The sequence below is a fragment of the Toxotes jaculatrix genome, chromosome 6 (genome assembly GCF_017976425.1).
Source record: "Toxotes jaculatrix isolate fToxJac2 chromosome 6, fToxJac2.pri, whole genome shotgun sequence".
NCBI classification, from domain to species: domain Eukaryota; kingdom Metazoa; phylum Chordata; class Actinopteri; family Toxotidae; genus Toxotes; species Toxotes jaculatrix.
In genome coordinates, this window is record NC_054399.1 from 18,314,315 (window position 1) to 18,338,773 (window position 24,459).

Here is a 24,459-nt window from a genome sequence, read left to right on the forward strand (position 1 = left end):
GCAGTGCAGAAAGGTAATTCACAACACTTCCTCAGAAAAACACTCCTGGAGCACACTGAATATCGCAGACAATCAGATTAGTGAAGTTAATCCTTTGCTGAAAGACAGCTTGTGTGCAACAAGTGATATTTACTTAGGTTTGCTTTGTCAAAAATCACAGGGAACTCTAAAGACACACACATCTCGACAGTTATCAAATGGATAAAATAACACGCAGGCCAAGAAATTGACATGCACATGAAGACACTGAATATTTTTGCTGCCTTTTCAAAACAGTCTGGGCAGGATACAGCTCCTGAATCTTCCAATAAAAGATAATTTACAGGCTCCTGCACTCTTAAAAACAAATAGACTGACTAGCACATTATTCAGCTGGTACAAGGGCCAGACACACACACTCAAGAGTTGTCACCCATATTTACAGCATGGTCTAAATGTATGCGCTTATGCCATGTGTGCTCTTCTGTGTGTTCAAATGAACTTGCTGCTTAGGGTCAGCTCAAGTTTAAAAAAAAAAGAAAAGAAAAAAAACCTCAACTGAAAACTGATTGAAGAAAGCGGATGAGATGATGACATTTGCAGAACAAACAAATAGAGTCTGTGCAAGTATTCACCTAAATTTCAAAGGCAGATTTGTTTTAGACGACGTAACTGTTGCATGAGGTGACATGAGGTGGGGGATTGATGTGGAACTAACAAGATAATCAGAGTGGTTGGCCTGCCATGACTAAATTAATGTAATAATGGATAATGGAAAGACTGAACTGTATAATGGCAGTCATGACATGGCCAACACCCGATCTGTTTAATAAGGTCAGTACTGGGTTTGATACGAATAAGACGAATAACGTTAGTATTGGCTAGGTGTATCCCTGCTTCAATTTGTCACTTTATATTGGTAATTAAGTGTACACATTCATTTAATTTGGGTAAATACCAGTGGTTTGTGATTTAAAATGGTAAAACAAACATATATATATACAAACAGTATATTAGAGTGGATTTAAGGTCTCTCAGAACTAGTTCTTAAAACATGATGTCGGACTACGTTGAACAACAAAAGTGATTATGGTTGTTCTGAATGGCCACACTGGAAGGTAGATTGACAAGCCAGTCACGGGGGGAATAACATTTAAAAACAGGGATTGTGGTGCCTATTTCTCTCATGGTGTTGTGCCTGGTTGTTGCACATTAAAAGTGCAACAAATAGGTTCACTAACAAATAAGAGAGCTAGACAAAGAAGTTCAGTCCTTCGCTCCTTTCTCATCTCCGCAAAGCTGGCCAATCACAGTGAGGTGAGTGAATCATCCTTAACAGAAATGGACATTGACAAAGACACCCCTTATCCAAAATCAAAAAGGTGTGTGTGTTATTTTACTAATTTCCATGTTGCTCAGTCTCTCTTAATATAATATGTATGTTTATCCCATTTTTATTGTGTAACCCCTGTGAAGCAAGCTGCTTTTGGTGTTACTCTCAGTCGTCATTTGAATGAGTCCACTGTTGTCTGAACTTGACATCCAAATGTCTTCCTACTAAAATCTTTCTCTGAGGCAGAGGTTGGAGCTAATTTTAGAGTACTGACGTTCTGATCTATCAAATCCCAAAATGTCCTCCAGTCATATGCATGTAATTTGGTAGGCGCCAGGACCAGTAACAGGACAAAATTGATTGATAAACTGACATCAGTGGATAAAGGGAAAGGGCATCTTTTATCAACACTCTCTACATCACACTGCATTGATCCTATTAAGTTCTTACAAATTACTAAACATCCCCTGGCTCAGACTCGCAGGCTACAAGTTCAAACTGCAAACAAAAGCCTCTATTTAGAACTTGAAATACTAAGGGTACACTGTCCCTCCCTCTGTTTCTCTCACACACTTCACCACCACTAATGGCAAAGAAAGAACACTTTCTGTGCATACGTGTCTGCATGTATGTGCGATTTTTTGTTTTTTTTTTCTGTGCAGGAGTGTGTGTGTGTGTGTGTTCATAGGAGGTTTAGGTCAGAGTTCAGGGAAACCCCACATACCCCATCTAGGCCTTGTAACCCTCAGGGAGAAGTCATGATTCACACACACACACACACACACACACACACACACACACACACACACACACACACACACACACACACACACACAGATTTTCTTAAATCACAGACTTTACCAGACTTGACCTTGACCAGACCTGCCAACAGGATCGCCAACAGACAGACACAGGGGATTCTGGGAAACAGGAAAAAGGAAGTGGGCCCTGTCCAAGCTAAGTGTGAAAGCCCTGTTCATAATGAGTTGCGTATGAAACTCTCTGTGTGTGGTAAAATGTGTAAAGACAGACTTGTGCCCTTACTAACGCCTAACAATGTAGATTGATTTAATGGTTAAAGCCGGCTACACATCAAGACAGTCTCCACGTGTGTGTGTGTTCACATGTGTTGGCCTGTATGTGTGTGAAGCCCTCTGAACTAGGCAGCATTTAGCAGAGAGGCATCCAGGCCTGTGGGAGGGGGCTGTAGTGGGGTTTCTAGTTTCAAACAGTGCTGGTGCCCTGGGACTGGGCCATGTCAAAGGGCCTGTCCCTGATGAGCCATATTAGGACCCTGATCCCCAATCAATCAGCACTACGCTAAAAAGAATCCACAACAAGACGGCAATTAAGCCCCACCGAGGACTTAACAAAACATATGTGAGAGATAGGGTTTGTAAGAGTAACTATGTGTGTAGTTCTTTGATTCTGTGTTTTATGTAGAGGTGCAAGTGTGTGCGTTTGTGTGAGTACTTGTGGGTAAAAAGCCTTGGGAGACAGGCAAAAAAAAAAAAAGCCTCAGTCTACTCCGGACGTGCAGAGTAGAGGACAGAGGTGAAAAAAGTCTCAGTAGGCCGTCTTTGTTTTTACTTGTGTATCAGCTTAACTACATACACACAGTGGTAGTGCACACACACATTTAACAACTGAAACCCCACCCAAAAATGAATGCAAACATGGACAGAATACCTTTTTTTACCGTTTGCCAAGAAAGTTTAATCCATTTTCCATGTTTGGCAGTTAACGGGACTACTGTGCAATTTGGGGATACTGCAACAGCTAGTGCTCTCACTCTGGGTTAAAGTATGGGTTGAGAAAGCTCCACTGGTACAGAGCCTGTTGTTGGCAGGTCCGAATAGAGCCTCAATGAGTTCCAGAGTGAGAGAAAGATTTTTTTTTTTTAACCAGATCCCAAAATTGAAATAAGTTTAGCAGAACCCCCTGCGTTAGTCTGATGTGGAGTGCTGAAGTGGATCAGTATGTGGCAGAGGGGTAGTGCATCCAAAAATTGAGTGGGCCTGTCATCCCCTCAGTCTGAATGGGTGCGATGCTTGTGGTGTGGAGCAAATCATCATCAATCCTGGCCAGCATCTGAGAACCACAGCAATGTTGACACTGGCACTGAGGTGAGGAGAAGTGAAACCAAAATCCAGAGTTTCTCAATACAGTACACACACATTCACAGTCTGAGTTAGGAGGCTATTGTGACCAAAAACAGCACTTACTCTATGCTAAGGGCAGCAGGGTGGTGGGTTGGACAGGAGGCTGGTTTTTAAACAGTGGACCTGGGTTCAAACCTGCATATATACCTCAACTGTCCTTGAGCAGGACACTCAGGATCACATTAAAGTTTTGTGCGTCATTTCAGATTTGGAACCTAGGAGGGTGTATGATTTATCAAACAGGCCCACCAACAATGTAATGTCAACTAACAAGTTACCAGCAAGCTGATCTTTCTCCTTCATGTATATGTGTTTAAAGCAATAGTTCAACATTATGGGAAATGTGCTTATTTTCTTTCTTGCAGAAAATTAAATAAGAAGATTGATACTCCAACATAAAGCTACAGTCAACAGCTGGTTGGCAAAGCTTTACATGAAGACTGGAAACAGCGAAACAACTATCCTGGCTCTACTACCAAAACCTCTAAAGATCACAAATTAACACATTACATCCCTATTATGCAATCTTTACAAAAACTAAAGTGTAAAAACTGCAATTTGTGGTTTTACAGGGAGTTGGTTATTTGAGGGAATGCTTCTTGGCTAGACGCAGTGACGTCCTGGAGTCTTGTTGTCTTTTTTGGAGGGATTAAACAAACAAGACAAAACATGCTAATCACTGAGCTTTAGAGGTACTGGTAGGCAGATTTTGTTACCTTTAGACAGAGCCAGGCTAGCTGTTTTCCCCCTGTTTCCAGTCTCTGTGTTAAGCTAAGCTACCTGGCTGCTGGCTGTAGGTTTAAACTTACGGTACAGACATGAATCAATTTTCTCATCTTGCTTTTGACAAGAAAGTGAAAAAGTATTTTCCAAAATGTCAGATTTTTTTTTCTATAAAGAGAGATTGTGGGAACATAGGGGAAAATACCATAGCTATGGTTAATTGCGTATTCCTGTGGATTTACTAAGGTACCTGCAATTTGCAAGAGCAATTTTTGTGTGAAAAATTCTCTAAAGATGCAGGTGATTAAGAGGTGCAGGTAAATTAAAAAGAAACAAATTCATCAACCTTGTATTTTACAGAGAGACAACTGAAAAAAGAGAAAGTTTCAGAAAGACAACTGCAGGGAAGCTGCAATAAATATGAAACATGCCAACACTATATGAATACAATATCTTGCAAAAGCTGATATTATCATGACATCAAGGAATTTGAGCACCTAATGCACTATGGCAGATGCACTACATTGATATGACATTTTCTTTGCGGCGACTTTTGCCAACATAAGTGGCACAAGGCAGGTAGATGCCATTGCCAGCTGGCTGATCAGTCAGTTCATTTGTGTGCCTGTCGGTCTAGATCTTGAGAGGATGATGCAAGATATACTTGAGAAAAAATGTTTGTAATGGATTCCCTAAACAGTTATCTAATTTAATAGCTTAATAGCAGCTTAAATAAATGCTGTAACATGCTGTTACTTCATTAATGAGGGTTTCTGGATGCTTCGCTGATCAACGATAAAAGCCCTTGATGGAATCTTTTGATCCTCCTTCATTTGCAGAAAACAACAAGAAGGCACTTATTGTGTAATTACCTGCCTTCTTAGTAAATCATATGTTAATTACACAGACATTGTAAGTACAAGTCTATCACAACAGCTGCTGTACAACAGAAAGGAGAAGAGAAAAGAGGTTTCAGGGTATCAGCCAATCTATTATGATTACACTACACACGTTTTTTTAGCGCCTAATACCTTTGAGCGAGTCTGAGCAAGCTTTAAGATCAACTTAGTGTGACATCTTCAAGTCATTACACATTTTGAAAACTACTTCCTTAAACTAATTTGTCAATCAACCCCTGCACTGCTGTGGGTGATACACACACGCTACAGTCCTGTCTATACAAAGTCTAACTTACTCTTGCGTTTTTTTTAACTCTTTGATGCTTCAACTGTATAATTGGAATGTCAGTGGGCCGATGGCAGTGCAGGCCTCACGGTCCTTGTCATGTCAGCTCCAAGGTCAATTTAATCCAGTGTGTTGACAACTGGCTAATTACAGAGCCATCCGCTGTGTGTTGGTTGGTTTCACACACACACACACACACACACACACACACACACACACAGGATATATATACGGAGTGTATATATCCTGTGTATCTGTGTGTATATCTATGTATCTATATCTATACACAAGTTTCAGGAAAAGTTACAGTGTATGTGTGTAAACAGTTATACACCTAATTAGAATAAACATTCTGAGTCAAGAACAAGATCTTAACAGCCAAATTAATTACAAACTTATTAAAACCTAACAAAGACCTTACTGTATTACACAGATGATTCATATACATATACATGTGCATATGAACATGTACATTTGCACGTAAAAATCACATTTTTATCAAACCAGTACTTACAGCCATGATTGAGTGGATCTAACGTCCATTTTTCAAAAAGGGCAAAATCTAGAAGCAAATGACAGTAAGATTGAAGATATGCAAGGAGCAGAAAGGTTAGAGCACAGGAAAAAAAGAAGGCAGAGAGAATCTGTTCTTTGTTAAACCTGTCTCTCCTTTATACTACAGTACAGAGCTGACAGAGGAGTAAGCAGAGAGGCACAGCGGAGGGGAAAAAAAAACAGCTATTTTTGTAATTGCTTTTTTTTGCCAGTGCTGAAAGAAAAGTGGTAGTGAAAGTTTTGAGAAATTTAAACAGCCTTGACAGCCAGGGTGTAGTGGTATTAATCTTTTCAAACAGGGAGAAAACCCCTCTATTATAAACACAGACAGAAACTCAGGGATCAGCGGCAGTGTTGCATAAAGTCTGTTTATAGCTGCTGTCAGATTAAACACTTCTATATCCAGAAAGTCAACATTTTCAGAAACGCAAAAGCAGCTGTTCACTGGAAATCTTACAAGAAATCAAGAAAAAATGAAGTTAAATCTACAGAACCGATTTTTTTGGACACCTGGAAGCAGCAGAAACTAGATGTACAGACAAGATTGATAAATTGCCAACTTTTAAGTTGGTGTTTGTGCTTATTTACACGTTCAGCAGACAACAGCCAACTATAGTAATGATTTAGTCATGTTTCTGGCCACCTGATGAATGTACGTCCAATAGTTGCTTACATTTAGTTCTGTTTTTGGTCTCTTGAGGGAAATATCTGTCTCTTTAGCCGCTAAATGCTCCACTATGTTCCCCAGCTAATTGCTAACTTTGTCCGTCTGCTGTTTGGTGCTGGCCAGGCAGCAAACAATGGATTTTTCAGAACTGACAACAACTGCCTGCTGTGGCCAAACACAAAAAAAAACATTGCTATGAGAGCAATGAATTGGAGCCAAAAAAAAATGTAGGCCATAAAACCAAAACAATGAGCTAAAAGATGGTAAAACTCCACAGAGCTGAGAGAAAACCCAGTTGAGTGAAAATTCTCAGGGGGTTTAACACTACAAGCATCATGGTTACATTACTCATAGTCATTTGATTCATCATTATTATGAAAATATTGATTACAGTCACTTTAACAGTGCACATAATGCAAACGTTACAGCTCGAGGGATTTTCGTGTCATACTTTACTCATTTTCTCCGCTCTCTATTATATTTTGATTAATTCCTTTAATATGTCTTTGTCTTGGAATATTTTCTTTCAACATTTTTTGTGATTACTTTGCTCATTCAAATGGCTGTAGGAAAAAAATACAAAAATAAAGAAAGACAGAAGAAGGTCAGCTTCAACCCCACCTGCCCAATATGCATCTTATACAAATCCAGTTAATCCTACTGATTAATTCCTTTGACAACAGACTAAGAAAAAATACAGACAGAATGAAAAGAGCATATGATTGCATCAAAGACACTTCTTTTGCTCTGCTCTGTCAGAGTGTAGGCAGTTAGCGCGCAGGCCTCAGTTAGGAGGGTTAGGGTTAGGAGTTATTAACTGCCTCTGATCTGAGCTCACAGCTAAACCTCCTGTCGGCTCACACAGCTAATCACACCTGAATGCTGCCAACCCCGCAGAACCCGGGAATCAAAGAACAACATGCAACCCAGAGTGTTAATGGTACCATCCTCCTCCTACTCCGCTAACACTGTTTTTCTTTCACTCCTTTCACCCTCCCGCCGTCTACATCGTACTTTTTTTTTTTCTGCAAACGAAGGAAGTGTGGCAGGGCACAGAGAGAGAGAAAGAGAGATGGAGAAAGTTGGGGGTCTAATTTTGGCAGGCGAGACTTTTTCCCCTCACCCTGTGTTTGTTCTAGCTCTATGAAAACATCTCCACAGAGGGGAAGGAGGAGGAAGATGGAGGGAGGAGAATGTAGAGGAGGAGCATGGGCACTACTTAGAGGTGATGCACTAATATTACTTATTTTGTAATGTCTGCTGCCATACTGATAAACTTTGGATAGGACATTAATTTGCATCTGAGTTGGCAATGTTAAACTCTAGACTTCAGTCAAGCTTAAATAACAAAAAGGGATGTGAGACTTGACTTAGAGGATTAGTTCAGAATTTTGGGAAATACGTTTTACAAGTAATAGTCCGCCACACAACCCCCAATAAAATCAGAATATGTCACTTTTATACTTTCTTTATGTTTTTTGTATGGGCTAAACAAACAAACAAGCTAATTTGTGTTAATTAGGGAGGTTAAGAAGTGCTGGTATATGGATCTTGTTACTATTACACAGAGTCAGGCTAGTTGTTCAGATATGAGTGTGGCATCAATGCTTTCATTGAACTCTTAGCAAGAATGCGAATAAGCATATTTCCCAAAATGTTAAACAAGTCCTCCACTTGACTGCAATGTTCTTGCATTAAATTCTTAAGTTTTCCGGTTGTGACACTGATCACCTTGCACAGCCACATAACTTATATATTTAATTAGTAGGCCTTGATATTGAGGGACATAAAGTTTTGAAATTTCTGAAGTTCTGCTGTGTCATTTTAATGGTCAGCATCCAGAGACCTGAGACAATGACTCAGGTTTGACTTTAGACATTGAGACACTGACTTGAGACTTGCTCTGACAGGCTTGAGACCTGACTTATAAATTTGTCTTGAATGACTTGAAACTTCAAATGGATGTCCTTTTACAGTTCTGGAAGGAAGACTTAGAAATCTAAAAATCTCTGTGCTTCAGGAAAGGTTTATGCTTCAAACTTTCCACCGCCTCTTCCCTCTTTCTCTGTCCATCTCAATCATCATCATGTCTCCTCCTTTCTGTATTTCTGATGTGCTGTCCTTCTCTGCCCTGAGCTTCCAGGATTGTAGCTGAAACCTCGAGGCTGTCAGCTTTGAGTTTGCCTGTGGCTACTCTCAAAAACCCAACCCTGAGGATATATATGAACACACACATAGTGTAATGTCCCCGCACACCACAGAGTGTATACTTGAGGCCAACGTGGAGGGGATGGAAATTGGAGCACAGACTGAAGCTAAGACAACACAGAGGATATGAGGTTCACATTATGTTCAGGTTCAACAAGGTGGGTGGTAAGAAATTTTTCCTCAAATTTGTGAGTAATATTTGTGGCTAATTTATCCCAAGAAAACGGAAGTCCCTGTGCTGTTAGTTTGGGAGAGAGAGGTGAAAAAAAAAGTAGTGGAATGCAAATGAATATATTCCATTTAAACTGACAAGCTTCTGCACCAGGTGTCTTTCTGTAAACTTTTGAGTCAAGGGGCAGAAATTTTGACGTTTGAACAGCTGCGTTATGAGGTAAGCGTAGCCACAGGTCATCATGTGTCATCATTAGGTGACCTTGTCTTCTTGACGGCTGCCACCCGAACTTTACAACTAATAAGTTGGCCGTGACACTAATGATGAGCAGCAGTGACAATCTGCCCACCACCACCGCAGCTCCACCGCTGTCAAAGGAGGCCCCTGTCTATTTAAATGAAGTCTTTAATGACTGTAATGAGACTCTAGAGCTCATGCTGGTCTTCGCTTGACTGCAACAGTTTCCTTTACAAGTTGGCAGGGGAAAAAAAAAAATCACAAGAAGTTAATTTATTTTTGCAAACTGGAATGTAGTGTGTGGCATGTAAAAGCTGTACTTCAGTGAGTTTGACTCTCAGAAATTTTGACATTAAAGCAGTCCTGAAGATGAGGCAATAATCTTGTCTAGGGTTTAATTCAAAATATTTGACTTGCATAAAAAGTAATGAATATCATCATGGTGATTTTCATGATACTAACTCAAAGAGTAACTCTTCTGTGGAAAGGGGTTGTTTCATCGCCAGTTAAGTCGATGAAGCCCTTTAAAAGTCTCTATAGTCAAAACTGCATTATGGTCTTGAAGCTAGAGAAGAAAACTTTTTTTCATTTCTGAAAAGAAAAAAAGAAAAGTTTTCACTGGACAAACAAATCCATACAAAATTTTATTTGTGCGCATGTATATAATACAGACTTCAGATTGTCCAGATAAGGACTATCTAATTTGCTGCAATATCCTCCTCTAGATAAGAGAAACTAACTGGATAAAAACAAATCTCACACAAACATCATAATAGTGCCAGCTTTGCAATGTCATCCTGATAATCTCTTAGGTCAATGTGCAACTTGAAGCCAAAATCTTTTCACTTTAATTCTCATTCAATTTTCCATTAGTTTATTTCTACTATCTGCACGACTGTGTTGTGAAGCCAAAGTCTCTTACATTTTTCTTATTGATGTTTCCCTTGAGAAATTGCGCTGTGATTTCTTTGTGAGCCAGCTGTCTCATCTTTGAAACAACTATAATTTAGTTCTGCAGGAAAAATCAAAAACATGTAAACAAAGAAACGGCAGAAACAGATGTTTGAGACGGAGCACGCGCACGTACTCAAATGTGCGCATATGTGAATCGTCCCAGCGTGTGAGTGGATTTAGTAGGTGTCTGATATCCACTTTGTGCCAGCAGTTTTGATTCACAGAACGCTGCATGGAACATGGCAGTGAGCCTTGCCATAATGTCATTGGGGAAAATCGTCCAGCTTAACCCCTTTGATCCTGCGAGAATCAAACGAGCTGAGAAAGTTCATAGAGTTTTATCCCATAACACTGGGGAGACGTCAAAACAAAGCAAAGGAAGCTCGCCAGAATCAAACAAAATTTTGATTTGGGCAGCAGTATCACTACTGCCAAAGACCACGGACATGTTTTAGTGGGATGTCATTTTTTGATACTTTCTTAAAACAGTTTGTATCATTTAGTTTTATTTGCTGCTCTCAAGACCCCCCTTGATTTGATATGCATGTTCCTATTAAGAGATCAGGACTGTGGTTGGTTTTGCTGTACATTCAGACAGCTGGCAGCTAATTGGGTGACTATAAAAAACGTTACATAACCGCAACCACAGAGACAGATGTGGGCCATTGTTCTATACAGCTCATTTTAGGAGGCCATATTTCAGGTGAAGTTCAGTTTATCAACCAAACTCCCAAGCAGACACAGGACATTCACTCCTAATTATAATAACTTCATTATAGCCCTGAAATCATATGGATGGCACAGGTTTTGAGGCTGTTAGCATTTTGAGTCATGTCTTGTTTTCTGATGTGAGTTGGCTGAAAGTAAATTAACCCAATTTCACCAATACAGTGAGGGATGGTGTGTCTTAAAGACACCATATAGCGTGTTATAGATGTCAACATCTGCATTGGCAAACGGAGCCCTACAGTCCACATGGTCCACATTCCAACTGTACACAATCTGTATTCAAATGTGAACCATGTGAGCTGTGATGGTTGGGCAGCGTAGAACATCAGAGTAAATGAGGATTTAGAGGCTCATATTAAATGTTCCTTCAGCCACACTGAGACCTAATACCAATAAAGTGTAAAATTACAGGCCAGGCCTCAATATAATGTGAGTGATCATTCAGTGAATATGCTGTATGGGACTGTATAGGGTCAGTCTTTGCAAGCAATGACTTACAATGAGAAGCACAAGATGTTTTCAGACTGCATCAGCAGCCCACAAGCAGTATGTCAATGAAGTGTGGGGACTTTGTTGAAAATGTTAGAGGCTCATTAATCTATTTCTTTTATGGCATAATCAAGATTATTTTATTATCTTTCTCTCGATGATCCAGGGTCACGTTTGACCAAAATGTGGATGAGTTCTGTAGGAACACATACATCTATCTGAAATGAGACACTGAGACCATCTGCAATCCATGTCTGATTGGTGCTCACAAATCATTTTTGTGAAACAGTCCCCTGTATTGTATTCTGGTAAGTGCAGTATGAATAGACTGATAGAGGACAGAGGAAGAGAAACTTACGTTGGCCTTCCTGGCAGAGGTGTAGGGAGGGGATCTGGAAAAGAAGACAAGGGAATTTTTTTTTTACAAAAGGATAAACAATATTGCTCCCAGACTTTTCTCTGAGCAAGCTGCCAACTACAAGCAAGAATCAGTTGAGACAGTTGTTGCAAAAAGGAGACAGATCTCTAGTAGGAAATGATGGACTGAGAAAAAAAAGACATGTCATCGTCATTGTCACAGAAAGCCTGTGCAATACTTGCCATAAAGCCAATTTATTGAGACATCTGTGTACCAGTAAGTCTTTAAAAGCTTGCCTGGCAGCTTTAGATCAAATGAAACTCTCACCACTCAAAATCCTCTCACCGAATTTGACGAACAGCACGCCCGTTGTTGACACTGTACCCTGGGAATTGGTGGCCACACACTGAAAGTAGCCTGTGTCGGTGGTGTCCAGGTTGCGGATGCGGAGGCGTGATCCGTATGGCATGGACCGATACGAGACACGCCGTGGCTCCTGGACAACAGGGGCATCGTTCTTCAGCCAGCGTACAGTGGGTGGCGGGTTGCCAGACACACGACAGAAGAGCTCGGCTGTGTGGCCCAGAGAGGTGGTGATGTTGTTCAAGGGAGCTTCAAGACGGATAAAGAAGGGCCCTGGAATAAAAAGTAGAGATAAAACAAGTCAGATAAAGGGAGAAGAGAAGGGGACAGATAAAAGCATAAAGATTGAGAGGATAAAGAGAATTAGAAGAACATAAAGAGAAGGTGGGCCATGTGAGAAGAAACATTAGGAGTGAGATGATTGAAAGAGGAAAAGACAATAATAGAGGGAAGATATTGTATTACACAAGGCCAAGAACTAAGACATAAATCAAACAACACCTACTGTACTGCATCAGAGCCAGATATTGAAAAAAAACATGCCGCTGTATGAAAAAATAGTGGTAAAACAACTCAGTGTTTTCAGACACACATTTTCAAAGACTGGTTTTGCAAGTTATTCTGTGGTTGCCACTGTGGTGACACCTAATTTCACTTTTCATCATGGCTGAATGATGCCAGCGGGTTTTCTCCAGCTTGTGTATGATCTTACGAGGCAGCACCACCTGTGTGGTGGGTGAAGACTTTGAAAAGGAAAAGACAAAAAAAAACTTAAAGCAGAGAATATGAGGCGATCAGAACCCATTGTAATCCTTCAGTGTGACACTGATTAGTTTAGAGGGTGTTGGAAAAGAAAAAGCTAAACATTTTTGCGTGATTATCTCCAGGACCACATTTTTCCTCAAGGTGGTCAGGGAAAAAAACAATCTAGAGGGCCACCTAAGAGTTTAATGTGCAGGAAAAACATTGGTGTTAATGTCATGAAAAACCTCTGGAAAGTTCCCTCAACCCCAAAACCCATCTTAGGTATGCAGAAATGCTCCTGGTTACACAAACTGGCCAAAACAAACAAAGGAGGAAAAGCACATACAGGGGAATCTCAAATACTAGTCAGAACTTCAGTGTGTGTGAATAGCGAGGCTGAGGAGTAGAAATAGAGGCACACACTTACATATGCAAGTACACCCACACATTTAAATTTTTACTATGCCATGCAAATGAATTCTTTAGGCCATCTCTACACTCAGCAACATAACTTTTAATATGCACTGCTTCCTGTTTTTGCAAATTAAAATATCAGCTCTCCATAGCTTGATATGGGATTTTGAGACATCTGTGATGAAATCACATGACAGACCAGGAAAGTTGTCAGGAATGTGGCTTTAGAGGGTAGAGGGTAGTTGGACGATTAACACATAACTACCAAAACACTTCACAATAACCAGGTCTTGCTTACCAACCAGGATTTTCCCTACCATTACATTTCATTACTTGGTACTCTCTCGGTCACCATGGCAACCTGTGTGGTTGTATGTACAGCTCGTGTGTGTGTGCATGTGTGTGTGTCCACTGTGCCCCCTAAAGCCTCAGGCTTAACGCAGCAATGTGGTACTAACAAGTGTGTGACAATATGAGGAGACTCCCACCGTCGACCACACCACCACCACTCTCCCCTCACTTCTCCCCCTTCTTACCCACTTTCTATCTGTCCTCCTTTTCTACATACACAACACCATGTCTTATTTGTACAGTGCTGCCTGTCCACATTAAAGCACTGCAATCAGAAGAAAAACAAAACAAAAAAACTCCAACATGTCAATGCAGAACATTGGGACAATGTTCAGAAATGCTGGGAAAGGTTTCAGGAAAAAAAAAACAAACAAAAAAATTAAATATTTCTGTTGCTAATAATGAGATATTTTACTCTTACTCTCCCTATCTACTTACTCTCCCTATCTACTTACTCTCCCACTCCTCAGTGCTACAATTTTAGACATAAAAAACATATCTCACTTAGGTGTGTATGGGGGAGATATGCTCTTGCATTACATCATATAGACACCATGCATGAGCCAAGCAATGTATTGTTGTATGGCAGGACTGCAGAGAACTGAACCTTTTTTTTCCTTTCATTTTTCTACACAGCCAGCAATAGAGATGCACACTTTGATCTGCTTTAATGACCAGACACAGATCCCTGTGTGTTCTGTTTGCTTTAACAAGCCTCGTAAATTGATTATAGAGGCAAAATTTGATAACGTCAAACTCTATTATGATCAAAAATGAAGAAGAATGCTCTCACAGAAAGGGAATGGAAAAGCACAAATAAAATGTACAGCGTGTATGAATGCGTGGGAGAGACTACAGGAAAGAAACTTCTTCAGTGCAGCAGTTTCTGCAGTTAAGTTGTGTCACTTCTTTCTTTTCATAACTTGTTTACTCAGCTGTTTTGCTACTTAGGGCTCTGCTTTACTTTTCAATTTAATCTGTTGAGTTGAATTTTGTTACCATTTGTAATCACTTTAAATGTCATGAGACAGCCGAATGAGTACTGAGATGAAGAACATGACTGTGTTTCTCCCATATCAAGGTCAGTTTCACGAAAATAAAGTAACAATATTTTCCCATTTCTGCTGCAATATGTGCTCTGCATTTGTCGCATTGGCCAAATCAATCTCCTCACAAAATCGAAATTTCCCATCTCCACGTGCCATGACTTGAAGCATGAAACCGTCGCCATCACTGTTCAGTGTTCTGTAAGTCTAGAATCTAAAATTTTCAGGGATCCTTGTTTCATGTGTGATAACAATTCAATTTTAGACCTCTGATTTTTTTTTCTCAAAGACTTTTACCAGTGTAGGAGGTAGAAAAATTTTCTCAGATCAGAAAAGATGCATTCATAGGCCCAGCTTAGAAAACTCTGCAGCCTCCATTAGGAGACAATCATCCTACCATTGGTAGAATCTCTGTCCTAATGTGTAGGTGGGTTCAGATTTCTTTAAAACCACATGGCTAAAGGTATGTGAGTGAATGAAATGCGAAAGGTCAATCATTTATTTTACTGCTATAATTATAATTTGTCTTTGTGTTATTTAATAAGTAACTGGTCTCTGTATAAGTGGACTCTAGGTTCTTTTGATTATGTGTCTAGCTGTGCTTTTGTTGTTGTATTCCTAAGTTTCTTAAAAAACCCCCAAAAAACTATGATACCTCAAAATGTGTGAGTCAGACAGACAGGAATAATGTTGCAACACTCATTAAAGTCACGGTTCATTAGCTCTCACAACCAGTACACACTCTAAAACATCCACACTCAACATGCACATGCTTGCACCAATTACGTTGTGTAAATGCACACACTGGTCATTCCTCCTGGGTGATAAATTCAGCTTTTTGAGAGCACAAGCGATGACAGTTTGTCTGTCTGTGCTTACTTCTGTGTGAGGGTGTGTGTTTTAATTATGATTTGTATGACTCCCAACTATCAACACAAAGTCATGGGGGCCTGCTGGGAATCGGGGCCTATGCACAGTTGCAGAGTGCAGTGGACTGAATCCTTCTTACATGTTGACGCAACATTTCACGGCCTTAATGTGCCTGTTGGGTCTGACTATATTATCGAAAAACAAAAAAGTGCTTCATATATTAAATGAGACCAGACCCGCTCTTAAAAAGACGTGTGTGTCTTGCCAAAGGCAAGAAGGTCACACAAACTGACTCACTTTATCACTGTCTCATTAGTTGAGTTGATGGAAAAGAAAATGGTTTTTGGAGTTGTGCGCCGGTACACTTCATTAGCTGTTATAATAACTGACAATAAAGCAGTGGGGAGCAGAAAGAGGGAATGAAGAGACAAGAGGATGATGAGAAGAGAAGAGGAGAAAGAGAGCAACGAGTAATTTAGCTGCAAAGATGTCCTTCCAGTGTCTGTGTAACAAAGCCACTCTGTATGTAATTGTCTCGCGGTGAGTGTTGTGGTATTTGGCACCAAGAGCACTGTGAAACTCAAACCCTTGCTGCGGACTGTCCCTTTAATGTGGCAGGCGACTAAATGGTGCCCTGTCATCAGCCTGCATTTTCTCGCACTGGTTTTACAAAATCAAACACTCACACGCAAGCACACAAACGTAAACACACGCACACCCACATGACCGCAACACACACAAATTATCCATGCTCAAAATTAGACAAGTTACACTATACCTTTTCATTTCACAAAGCAACACTGTATTCTTTTATTTATGTGAATATACGTCTATACTCAGTAACATACACGACAGTAAAGCTGTGCGAGGCAGGCTATTCTCAGCAAGACACAGGCTCAGAAACCTGAGTGGCTGCACAGCTAACTAAACATACTCAGCAGATTCACTGAGGAGCTGGGACTGTAGCACGGCCAGCTATGGTTACCGGTGAATTTCATTAAAGTTGGGTCACTCTCCAACAGAGAAAGAGAGGAGAGGAAGTAAGAGAAGAAAAAAAAAGCACAGAATGAAACAGAGAAAAAGAGGGGAAGAATGAAGGAAAGCCTGAGGGGAAAATGAGTTCAGTAAACTATCATCACCCTTGATTTTAGCCCAATAATGAGCCTCTTTCAGCATGATAACTTCCTGCTACTGATGCATACTGATAGAGCCACGCTACCTGAATCCTGTCTGCTTGGTCAATCAAAACCATTCCCTGCCTGCAGACAAAACAAGTGGTGCAATCACCATCCATCCATCAGATAAGAAACAGATGTTAGTCATGGAGCTCAGCTGAAAATGACACACACACAGATACACTACTTTGAACACACGGTTGCGCGCGTGCACACGTGTAGTCTTTGAAGGTTTTCATTTTTCATGTTGTTGTGGAAAAATAAAGCTGTCTCTATGATTTGTTTGGAACTACTGCTTATTGTATTTATGACTTTTTAAACATTCTTGATTGGTCACCATAATCATTATCTTGACAATCATGTAGAAAAACTACTGTCTTCATTCTTGCCTGTGTGTTTAACAGTGTCTGTTTTTGTGTACACAGAATCTGCTGTGGGGCGGATGTTGTGGTAGAGCTGGCTTTGCAAGAGATGAATTAAGCAAACCAGACAAAATGAGGGAGCAAAATAAAGGTCAAGATCAATAAAGTCTTATGTTGAAGATCTTCCAAGTCAGGGTGTCTTCGTGGGGGATTAGGCGGATGTCAGCTCTCCAAGCCCAGGGAAAACAGAGCAGAGGGGGCAAGATTTGACTGATAACTCTGGGCAACAGTGTTGAGAAAATATCCAGAAACCTTCACGGATCTGACTCGGTTATTCCTGCTCTGCTGACAGAATAACAGCAGTTTTAAATGCTTCCACTGTCAGGATCTGCTGATCTAAACCTGGGCAGCTCCAGGAGACATGACCAACCTCACCACAGAATAAATAATTTTAATAAACTGGAAAGAATCCTTATTGATCAAAGAAAGGAGGGAGTTAGCTGACCGAGTCTGTGTGGGAGAACCAAGCAGCCTTTAAGACATTTTCATCTCCATATTACAACCCACAGCCAATTTTTTGAGGGTTTTGGACCAGGTGGAACGCATGTGACAATGTGACTTGTTGACAACTTTCTTCTCAACAAGCCTGGCAAATGTAGAGGTTATTGCTAGACTGTGAAATCTTGAGATCTTGAACATATTAGTCCAGTGCAGTATCCTCTGCAAGTGGCCAGCTCTCACCATGTACAAATACCAACTCTGTAAGACAGATTGTGAATGCTGGTTATGTACATTCTCCGAAATGATTCCAAAAGACATCAAGAGACCACCACTTCGTCTACCATTATCTTAATATCAACACTAGTAACCGTATCGAGTGTCGTCATTTTTAATTATGTTCGTTTTGTGCAAAACGAGTGTAAAAAAGCGGTCAAGGACAATATCCTGGTGTCGCCAAGTTCCAGACCTGTTCAGCAATTCAAGAGGCTCTGGTGCTGTGATTCTTTGATGGTAGTTTCCATATAAATCAGACTTTTGTAGGTGGGATTGTGCTTAAAAGGTTGTGACATCATCTTCCGACATAGCTAGCTAGTTCAGTGCCCCCCTAAAAAACAACAGCAGCTAAAAAAAAAAATGTAGCCACAGAAATGCCCAGCGTGGATGTGGATGTACCAGCTCCACTGGTAGCTTTTGCTTAAAAGAGAGAACTAAAAGTAGGTCAGTGGAAATTAGTGAAATGCAGTGCACCTGTGGCTGTATTCCCACATGCTGAATAGATCAATGTGTAATTCGTTCCATCAATTATACTCTACAGTGGCCTACTCTGGGACAGTGGGTGTTGTCTGGGTTTCTGAAGGTGACCATTCACAGAGGATGTCTAATTTTTAACACTTCATTGAACGTAATTTCAGACAACAAATGTGGGGATACAGTTCAATCCAGCATCTGTCAGTTGCATCGTGAAAGCATCATCATTGTGTTGCCTGCAACAGATGTGTTCAACAGTTTTCTTGGGAAGAGCGTTGTCAAGGGTGTGTTCAAACTGAACCCTGCCTTTAGTGTGTGTTTATGTGTGTGCATTTACCATCACTAGAGATGTTCCATGAGGTGGCAGCTAGCACACTGGGGTCTTGGGGAAACTCAGACCCTGTAAAAAGAGGACATGGAGACAACTATTAGAATGTTTCTCTGTGTTGGGCCTTAACAAAATACATATATAAAAAGGGGTGGATGTTTAGCAGGGTGGACTTTCATTAGTTCCATTGTCATTTAAGTTGATGGATCATGGGCCTGCACTTTAAAAGTATTTTGGAGTATTTCTGTGTTACTCGTTAACGTGGAGTAAAGGCCCATAGTAAATGTGGAAGAGCAAGAAAGAAGATGTCAAACAGCTCAAACTGTGGGCTTTAGCCCTGTCCACGTACATGTTTACTGTTGAGAATGGGAAAGCGGTGCGCAGGAGCAACAACACATTGCGCTTTTTTATTTCCTCAGTTAAACAGAAGTATTGCTCTATTGACTCCACTCAACTGCATACTTTCAGTTTAATGGAAGAAACACTAGGTGTCCTCCATTAACTCAGTGACTCCCAAAATCTCTATAAATCAAATAAGCGACTGGGATTTGAATATGAGAGACAATGGTGTGAAACAAGTGTGGCACCAGGAGAAAATAACTGCCCAATAAGAGCTGCAAGTTTAAATTACTATACCAGCTCAATGCTAAACACACCTTTAAGCTTCTTTCTGAATCTGTATGTGTGAAAAGAGCTTATGTTCAAACAGGAACACTGGATACGTTGCTGTCAGCCAATTTACAACAAGAATAACAGCGGCAACAGCACAAAGGCTGCTCCATTGACATCAAATAAAGTCAAATAACAAGATAAACATTTGAACAGCGGCTAATGCTGTTTTATTTATATTATTTATAAATTATAAAATTTAAAAATAAAAGCTATAGTGTTCAGCCTCTTTTCCTGGTAAAAGACTGCATACAGAAACAAACACGTATTGCTTTAAGAGTTTCCCCATCTTAAATGTTAAACAAAGCTGATTATAGCATTGTACATTTGCTTGTGTAGATCAAAGGTTTGAATGTATAGCAATGACCCTATCAACAAGCCATGTGGGACTAATGCTGCGTTATTACCAGCTGACGACAGAGCAGCCCTCTGCTTTTCATTACAGGAGAGAGGAGACAGAAAATGAGCTTCGGTGTGTAGTGCCACAGGTCATATGGTGATTTGTGAACAAATGAAAAAGCCTGTGTGCGACTTAAAACATGCAGGATGGAACCTGAAAAAGTTTTATCTTTCCTGATTCTCAGGGCACCACACCACTGACAAACACTCAACAAACATACGTTATCCCACGGCTAAAATACACCAATGAGTTCTACTTTTGCCTGTGTGTGCGTTTTGGTGGCAGTCTGGGATAGTTTAACATGATGAATGAGTAAATGGCTGCCTGCCAACTAAGGACATGCACCCTACAGTCACAAGCACGTGCAAAAAAACGCAAGCATGTGCAGTGTCACAACTGAACACGTACAGATTTATCTGCAAACATGACCTGTTCTCAAACATGTTTCAACAGCAAAGCAGAAAGCAACTCCATAAACTTTTCAAACAGTTTACATTCTTGAATTTACAACATGAAAACAACTGTGTGTGTGTGTGTGTGTGTGTGTGTGTGTGTGTGTGTGTGTGTGTGTGTGGCATGAAGGGTGACAGTTGGGGTGTGCGAGGAGAGAAAGTCTGCACTCAAACACGACCAGCCGTCTGACACAGGGTCATGCTAATTGGGTGATAATGTGTTGTTTCACACTGTGCTGTGTTGGGATGGTAAAGACTATGTGGTAGTGCTTGTGAAATGAGCTGTGTTAATGAGCAGTGCTTTGGGCCTCTGCACCTGTTAGTGAGGGAGTCTGGAGGCTTGGCAACAGGCTCATAACAAGAGGCTGCCAGCTTTATGAGTTATGGTCAAGATCATTACAGATATGTCTAGCAACCAGCAACTGGGGGGAGATATGCCATAAAGATAGGACTGCGTTTGTTTTGCGATCTCTTTGATTAACTCATACTTATTTTGTATTCAAACAATAACTCATAATCTTGTATATCTCTGTCTCTTTGCTTATTTCACATGCTCCAGGCTCTCACAAGTTGTGCTACATTATGGGACCCAAAATGTCTTGCAGGTTTGTTCCTGATGGCTCCTAACATGACTGTGACTTATAGGGAGTCTTGGCCCCAAGGTGAGCTTAAATTTTCTCTGTGTTCTGGGTTGACAGACTTTTAAGAAGGACAGGGCTCTGTGAAAAGACAGATGAGAGGGGGCGATGCAGCTCACTAGCTTCACTAACACAAAGCTAGCCAAGCGCAGCCAGGTGAGAGTTCAATAGAGGGGGCCGGACATGCGAATAGACGTGAAGGGGAAGGAGGAGGGAAGACTGAGAGTTGCACCATGCCAAAGTTTATAAAATCGATATGATTGAGGAACAGCCACATACTTTTGTTCAGGAACAGTGTTGGATCTGCCCATTCTTACAAAATGTATTTATTCGGGAATAAACAATGGCACATGATTTTGTTGACATTACTTTGTCAGATAAGACAGTTGTCCGAACAGACAAGAGGTTATTCACTCATTTCTCTATTTCCCTTCCATTTTATTTCTCCTCTATTTGGGTCACATCTGTTAGTTCTCTTATTGAGACAATCATCTGGAATATCTCGGGATGAAATACAGAGCAATTTTGAGATTAGCTTTTTAATGTTTCTCAGCAATGGAGGGAAGCAATTGTATTAGGGCCATTTGTTAATGTGGGACTAAAAATAGGCAACTTCACAGTGCATGTGTCAGCTTAGATCAGCAGTTCTGGCAGTTGTGGTTGTAGGCCCTGATTGGATCATGATCCTGATTGTTCCCCATTTGTTGATCCTTGTCTGATGGTATGAATCATTAAAAGGCATCAAAGGCCCTGGTTCTGATGTTTGTAGAACAAAGGAAGAAACTATTATGAGCTTCCTTAGGTTTGAGATGGTATAGTCCAACATACTTAATTTTTTTAAACTGGGTGGTAATAACTATACAGCCATCGCATCACAGGTACAGTATGTGGTTCACAGCTACAGCAATTTATTTGCATTGGTCGAAGTCTGTTTCGTGCTGTCTCTCCTGCCAAGAGCAAAGCTACATTTTAGCTAGGTGTCTATCATTTCACATCACTTGCATTTTTACAGCCACAAGTCAGCTTCCTAGAACTATTTGTGCACTGATACCATCTCTGCCCGTTGGTTTTTATTAGAATGACGATTATCTCGACTGTTTAAAACCCTAATTTTACAGTAATTTCCCTTTAAGCACCTTCAAAGAAAACCAATATAACCTGGACCATAAAGTTGTGCACATATTTCCATGTCAGCAGTGATACGTTGACTTCAGGCCATTTTGGTATGGCAGTGAACACGCAAAAAATATCTGGATGTCTGACAACCTTATTATAGTATCACTTTCCCCCCCGTGGCTGATATGACATATTTCATACAGCTGAAAGTTTTGGAACGTCCTCTTTCATTTGCAACCGGGTGCCACTCAATTGCCATCCTCGTGACAAAATACACTGCAAATGGTTAACATGAAGGTTCTTTTGAGAAGTCCAGACAGCAAATCTCCATACACAAAGTTCCATGAGAGCAGCCTCTGATCCCCCTCCAGCTGTATTTGGCTTATGATGATAAAAATCACGCAGGGACATGAGCTTAACCCCTATAAAGCTCTGAGAATTTGGTGTGACTTTACTGTGACAGCAGCATATGGGAATTAGTGCAGGACTTCAAACTCAAAGGCATGGGAATGAGGGAAAGGAATGAAGCAAGGAAAAGTGAAGGAGAAAATCAGAAATGTTGAATCTGAGCGGTTATGCATAGCAACTAATACGCTGTTATATGGTCTGGGGAGCTGTGTTTGGAGCCAGGGTGGTTGGTGTGGTGAGTGAGACTGATGTATGAGCTCTCCCGCTCTGTTATTAGGGCCTCTCCCAAGGTCCTCTCCCATCCCTATTAGCTGGAAAACTGACCTAACTCAGAGGTTATCTGGAACAGTAGAGCAAAACCACTATTTTCACAGTCCAGCTATGTCATATTTCTGCCTTAAAGAGGTGGGAGATAGATGTGCATAGATGAGGAAAATTCAGAAATGATAATTATTTCCTTTTCAGATTTGTCTTAATTGAATTTCTCAAATTTTAAATTTCTTTTCTGCTGTGTGCTCACTCAATTTGATTTTTATCTTTCAAACTTGGGTGTTTCTGCAGTAAAAATGCTCTGATTTCCCCAACAAACCAGTGTCTCATTTCACTTCCCACTGCATGCTCATTTAAAGAAAAGTAATTAGAATTTTTATGTGAACACATACTCCCTTCATATACCCAAGTGCTCAGTTACAAACAATACTTTTGTGAGCATCCAGAACCAGACTAAGTACCATATAGGGCTCTAGCTGCCTTAATGACTTATTAGCACAATTAGGTTCAAGACTGGAAAACAAGTGGAAAGTTAAAGTCTTGGCGAAAGGACAAGGATCTGAGAGAATAAAGATTTTTCATGCCAAGAGGAAGAGAAAAAGAAGAGTGGCGAGAGCAAGGGAGAGAAGAAACGTCAGGGTGGACTGCAAAAGGAGAGTCGAGGTATTGGAGATAAATGGAGGGAAGAAGACTTGGAAAAAGTGACAGTGAAGAAAAAACAGAGAGAGAGAGAAAATGAAAAAAGAGAAAGTTCACAAGAAACCCAGAGTGAAGGCGCTCGTAAAATCTGCTTTTTAAGAAGTGGGCTTCTGTCCCACCGAGCAGAGCGCAGATTTGTGTTGGCTGGAGATTTTATTCACTGTCATTGTGTCAGATGTGAATAACTGTTTGACTGGTCATACAGGGGCCTCAAAGAGACGAAGGAGCGGTGACCAGTGGGAAGGAGGAGACCAAAATGAGCTTAAAGACAGAAAATGAGAAGGTAGGCGGTAATTTTACTCACTCAAATTGAGGGGTTAGGGTTTATTACAACTTGGACAGCAGCATCACTATACCACATCATTTCTAGATGACAAGCCAACTGTTTAGGCACATCATATACTGATGAATACACTGAACTTATAACTAACTTATGACCTCTGCTTTTTAACATGGTATGCCCCTTCACGGTGGACTGCTACAGACTGAACACTGCCATTAATCCTTGTGTTTTTCAGCTAAAACTGTAATAAAGCAAAGTTCAAATAACCTGAAATTACCCTTAAAAGAGGGATAAGACAAGGAGATAGTAGAGCTACTAAAGGATAATAATGTGTACCTGTGTGTGTGTGTATGTGCATGTGTGTTTGTATAGCTGCACCTGTGTGTGCGCGCAGGTGTTAGTTCCCAGGCTCAATTGGAGCGTATTGAGAAATAAAAGCAGGCCCAGTTCAGGGACTGAGTGTTCACCTGAGGACATCATGGACCAAAGAACACAGGAATCACTAAGTCACACACACACACAGACACACACACTTCTGCATCGCCTCAGAAAGTTCTGCTCTGTAACCTTATAAGACCACGGGGGGCGGGGGGGGCAGGAGGGCTGATGGAGGGTGGGTTAGGGTAGATGACAGGAGGCTGCAGGACAAGGCCCTTTTTGGATCAGAACAATAGACAACAAGAGAAAGAAAGGGCTCAAGTTGCAACAGACATTTGGCTCTAATGTGAAAAAACAGTTTAAAAAAAAAAGTAAAAACTGTTGCTTCCCCTCCAACAATCACACAGAGCTGAGCAAGGAGGATGTTTTATGTAACTTTTACTACGTGTTGGAAAGCTGCATTGCATCTGAATTTATAGTTTGGCTTGATCTCA

The 24,459-nt window shown here is 40.7% G+C and overlaps 1 protein-coding gene across 2 annotated transcripts in view; it reads right to left on the reverse strand.

The window, feature by feature from the left end:
- The window catches only part of ror1 (receptor tyrosine kinase-like orphan receptor 1), a 113,544-nt gene that overhangs the window by 19,041 nt on the left and 70,044 nt on the right, over nt 1-24,459 (reverse strand). Inside the window, exons 2-4 of one of the 2 annotated variants that reach the window (XM_041041202.1) lie at nt 18,662-18,724; nt 12,097-12,387; nt 11,752-11,785 (exon numbers count right to left, since the gene is read on the reverse strand). In XM_041041202.1, coding sequence (XP_040897136.1) covers nt 11,752-11,785; nt 12,097-12,387; nt 18,662-18,724 — 388 coding nt within the window. The remainder of the gene's footprint in view (nt 1-11,751; nt 11,786-12,096; nt 12,388-18,661; nt 18,725-24,459) is intronic. The other variant, XM_041041203.1, reaches the window with a different exon arrangement.